General features: G+C 44.6%; 1 protein-coding gene across 2 annotated transcripts in view; it reads right to left on the reverse strand.

Annotated features, from left to right (window-relative positions):
* Window positions 1-732: 732 nt before the first annotated feature.
* zbtb49 (zinc finger and BTB domain containing 49) overlaps window positions 733-5,000 on the reverse strand; it is a 15,611-nt gene continuing 11,343 nt past the window's right edge. The window contains exons 7-11 of one of the 2 annotated variants that reach the window (XM_084133776.1): window positions 3,619-3,701; window positions 3,300-3,461; window positions 3,110-3,163; window positions 2,458-3,009; window positions 733-1,106 (exon numbers count right to left, since the gene is read on the reverse strand). In XM_084133776.1, coding sequence (XP_083989902.1) covers window positions 2,807-3,009; window positions 3,110-3,163; window positions 3,300-3,461; window positions 3,619-3,701 — 502 coding nt within the window. In that variant the 3' untranslated portion in view covers window positions 733-1,106; window positions 2,458-2,806. Of the gene's footprint in view, window positions 1,107-2,457; window positions 3,164-3,299; window positions 3,462-3,618; window positions 3,702-5,000 lie in introns of both variants that reach the window. The other variant, XM_084133775.1, reaches the window with a different exon arrangement.

Consider the following 5,000-nt stretch of genomic DNA (forward strand, 5'->3'; position numbering starts at 1 on the left):
GAGAATGAGTGTGAGTGTGAGAATGAATGTGTGTGAGAGTGAGTGAGAGAGTGAGAATGAGTGTGAGTGTGAGAATGAATGTGTGTGAGAGTGAGAATGAGTGTGTGTGTGAGAGAGTGAGTGAGAGAGTGAGAATGAGTGTGAGAATGAGTGTGTGTGTGAGAGAGTGTGTGTGAGAGTGAGTGAGTGAGAATGAGTGTGAGAATGAATGTGTGTGAGAGTGAGAATGAGTGTGTGTGTGAGAGAGTGAGTGAGAGAGTGAGAATGAGTGTGTGTGTGAGAGAGAGTGAGAATGAGTGTGTGAGTGAGTGAGTGAGTGAGTGTGTGTGTGAGTGTGTGTGAGAGTGAGTGAGTGTGTAAGAGGGAGTGTGTGAGTGTGTGTGAGAGTGAGTGAGTGTGTGAGAGGGAGTGTCGTCCAGTATCCGCTGAAAACACTCGTTTGAGAGGTGTGACTGAGTGTGTGAGAGTGTGTGTTTGTGAGTGTGTTTGTGACTGTGTGTGTGTGTGTTCGTGTGTGTGTGTGTTCCTGATCAGTGGTTTGAGAGTAAACGTTGCTGCAGTTTCTCGTTTCTCTGAGTGTTTCGCAGTGATCTAAACTCCCGCTGAACGAGTCAACCTCAGACATCCAGGTGAGATCAATAATTACAACTATAAATCATAACTGAACCTTCAATACTGTCTGAAAACAATTACTTAAACTTTGTTTAAAAAAAAAAAGTTTGTGGTCAGTAAAATAAATAAGTTAATATTTTTATTCATCAATGATGCTTTAAACTGATCAAAAGTAAAGACATTTATAATGGTTACAAAATATTCTATTTCAGATTAATGCTGTTCTTTTGAACTTTATATTCATCAAAGAATCCTGAAAAATAAAATAAAATATGAAGCAGCACAACAGTTTTCAACACTGATAATAATCATAAATGTTTCTTGAGCATCAAATCCTCATATTAGAGTGATTTCTGAAGGATCATGTGACACTGAAGACTGGAGTAATGATGCTGAAAATTCAGCTTTGATCACAGGAATAAATTACACTTTACTTTATATTCACATAGAAAACAGATGACTCACACTCTCACACTCACACTCACTCACACACTCTCACACACACTCACTCACTCTCACACACTCTCACACTCATACTCACACACTCACTCACTCTCACACACTCACACTCACACACTCACTCTCACACACTCTCACACTCACTCTCACACTCACACTCTCACTCACACTCACACACACACTCACTCACACACACTCACTCACTCTCACACACTCACACTCACTCTCTCACTCACACTCACACACACACTCACTCACACACACTCACTCACTCTCACACACTCTCACACTCACTCTCACACTCACACTCTCACTCACACTCACACACACACTCACTCACACACACTCACTCACTCTCACACACTCACACTCTCACTCTCACACACTCACTCACACACTCACTCTCACACTCACTCTCACACTCACTCTCACACTCACTCTCACACTCACTCTCACACTCACTCTCACACTCACTCTCACACTCACTCACACACTCTCACACACACTCACTCTCACACACACTCACACTCACACACTCACTCTCACACACTCACTCACTCTCACACACACTCACTCTCACACACACTCACTCTCACACACACTCACTCTCACACACACTCACACTCACACTCACACACTCTCACACTCACTCTCACACTCTCTCACACACTCTCTCACACACACTCTCACACACACACTCTCACACTCACTCACACTCACTCACACTCACTCACACTCTCTCACTCACACTCTCACACTCACACTCTCACACTCACACTCACACTCACACTCACACACTCTCACACACACACTCACTCACACACACTCACTCACTCTCACACACTCACACTCACACACTCACTCACACACACTCTCACACTCACTCTCACACACTCACTCTCACACACTCACTCTCACACACACACTCTCACACTCACTCTCACACACTCACTCTCACACACTCACTCTCACACTCACTCTCACACACTCACTCTCACACTCACTCTCACACTCACTCACACACTCTCACACACACTCACTCTCACACACACTCACACTCACACACTCACTCTCACACACTCACTCACTCTCACACACACTCACTCTCACACACACTCACTCTCACACACACTCACACTCACACTCACACACTCTCACACTCACTCTCACACTCTCTCACACACTCTCTCACACACACTCTCACACACACACTCTCACACACTCTCACACTCACTCACACTCACTCACACTCACTCACACTCACTCACACTCACTCACACTCTCTCACTCACACTCTCACACTCACACTCTCACACTCACACTCACACTCACACTCACACACTCTCACACACACACTCACTCACACACACTCACTCACTCTCACACACTCACACTCACACACTCACTCACACACACTCTCACACTCACTCTCACACACTCACTCTCACACACACACTCTCACACTCACTCTCACACACTCACTCTCACACACTCACTCTCACACTCACTCTCACACACTCACTCTCACACTCACTCTCACACTCACTCTCACACTCACTCACACTCATACTCACACACTCACTCACTCTCACACGCTCACACACTCTCACACACTCACTCACTCTCACACACTCACACACACACTCTCACACTCACTCTCACACACGTCTTTCTGCTATATTTATGGTGTTTCACAGAGCAGAAGCTCATGTCTCAGTGTCGCTCTGCAGGGTCTTCATGGCTCGTCCCCAGAGTGCGCCGCTGCTGCACAGGCCCTCAGTGTGAGACACACACACCGCTGATGAAGATGATGATGATGATGATGATGCGGGTCGGGCCGGTGCTGAGACTCCAGCTGATGATGATGATGATGATGATGATGAAGGTCTGCAGTGAGACACACACACTGATGATGATGATGAAGAAGAGTCTCCAGGCCTGCAGTGAGACACACACGAGTGTGAGCTTCGGTGTCTGCGCAGAACTGCGGTGCGTGTGAAGCTCTTCCCGCACGAGTCGCAGGCGTACGGACGCTCACCGGTGTGAGAACGCATGTGACGCTGGAGATCCCCGGAGCCAGCGAAACACTTCCCTGAAACACACACACACACACGCAGTTTTAGTTCTGTTTCAAACAGCAATAAACAGGCAAAGTGTGTGTGTGTGTGAGTGTGAGTGAGTGTGTGAGTGTATGAGAGAGTGAGTGTGTTTGTGTGTGTGTGTGTTACCGCAGGTCTGGCAGCAGTAGGGTTTGTCTCCGCTGTGTCTGAGTTTGTGTTTGAAGAGTTTTCTCTGCATGTTGAAGGATTTCCCGCACTGCTCACAGGTGAACTCCTTCTCTGTGCTGTGAGTCTTCTTGTGCTCCTTCAGATTGCTGAAGTTACTGAAGCCTGTCGACACAGACACTCATGTGAGGGTGAGATCAGTCGTTCAACACACACACACACACACTCTCTCTCTCTCTCTCTCTCTCTCTCTCTCTCTCACACACACACACACACACTCTCTCACACACACACACTCTCTCACTCACTCACACACACACACCTCGTCCACAGATGTCACACAGGTGTGGTCGGGCTCCTGAGTGGATGATGATGTGTCGCTGAACATCGCCTGACGCCGCAAAACTGAACACAGTGAGTGAGCCGTCAATCAAATCATCACAGTGCAATAAGACAATATGTATTAGAAGTTTTAGAAATTTAGTTTAAATATGCATATAAGACATTGCCTAATTAAAATTTCCAGAACATTAATCTGAACATTGGATAAAGCCAGGTTCAAAATTCTTGTTTGAGTTTGTTGACACATTAGAGTTGAAGGTTTCTGCAGAAGGGATTCTGGATTTCTCTGTCAACAGCCGAGAAAAGACATTTTCATTTTCTGTTTTAGGAATAAAATGTTGTATAAATCAGTGTGAATGACAAATGAACAAACCCCTCTGTAAAAACCTTCAGATTATAGATATGAATGAAACTGTAAGTTTTGGTGTATATAAGTGTTACTGGAGTGGACAAAAAAACTTTTAAAGATACGTATCGTAATAGAAATCTACAGACGCCAATAGATAAAGTGCAACAAAATGTGTATTTTGGATGTTTTCTGCAAATGTCCAGCAAAATAGACCCAGATCTCAGAACACTGGATTACTCTGTAAAACTGGGAATCACACAGAAACACACAGAAACACACAGAATCACACAGAAACACACAGAAACACACAGAATCACACAGAAACACACAGAATCACACAGAAACACACAGAAACACACAGAAACACACAGAAACACACAGAATCACACAGAAACACACAGAAACACACAGAATCACACAGAAACACACAGAAACACACAGAAACACACAGAATCACACAGAAACACACAGAAACACACAGAAACACACAGAAACACACAGAAACACACAGAATCACACAGAAACACACAGAAACACACAGAAACACACAGAATCACACAGAAACACACAGAATCACACAGAATCACACAGAAACACACAGAATCACACAGAAACACACAGAAACACACAGAAACACACAGAAACACACAGAATCACACAGAATCACACAGAATCACACAGAAACACACAGAAACACACAGAATCACACAGAAACACACAGAAACACACAGAAACACACAGAATCACACAGAAACACACAGAATCACACAGAAACACACAGAAACACACAGAAACACACAGAATCACACAGAATCACACAGAAACACACAGAATCACACAGAAACACACAGAATCACACAGAAACACACAGAATCACACAGAAACACACAGAAACGAGGCGCGTGTTTCTAAGAGTGCAGAAACATGAAAACAATGTTTTAAAACCTGCAGACGTTTGTGTGTCTTTCAGCCTTCCTGCTGATGCACATGAAGATGAACACACACACATGAAG

Source organism: Abramis brama, assembly GCF_963993115.1.
Source record: "Abramis brama genome assembly, chromosome: 13".
In the NCBI taxonomy this organism is placed as follows: Eukaryota; Metazoa; Chordata; class Actinopteri; order Cypriniformes; family Leuciscidae; genus Abramis; species Abramis brama.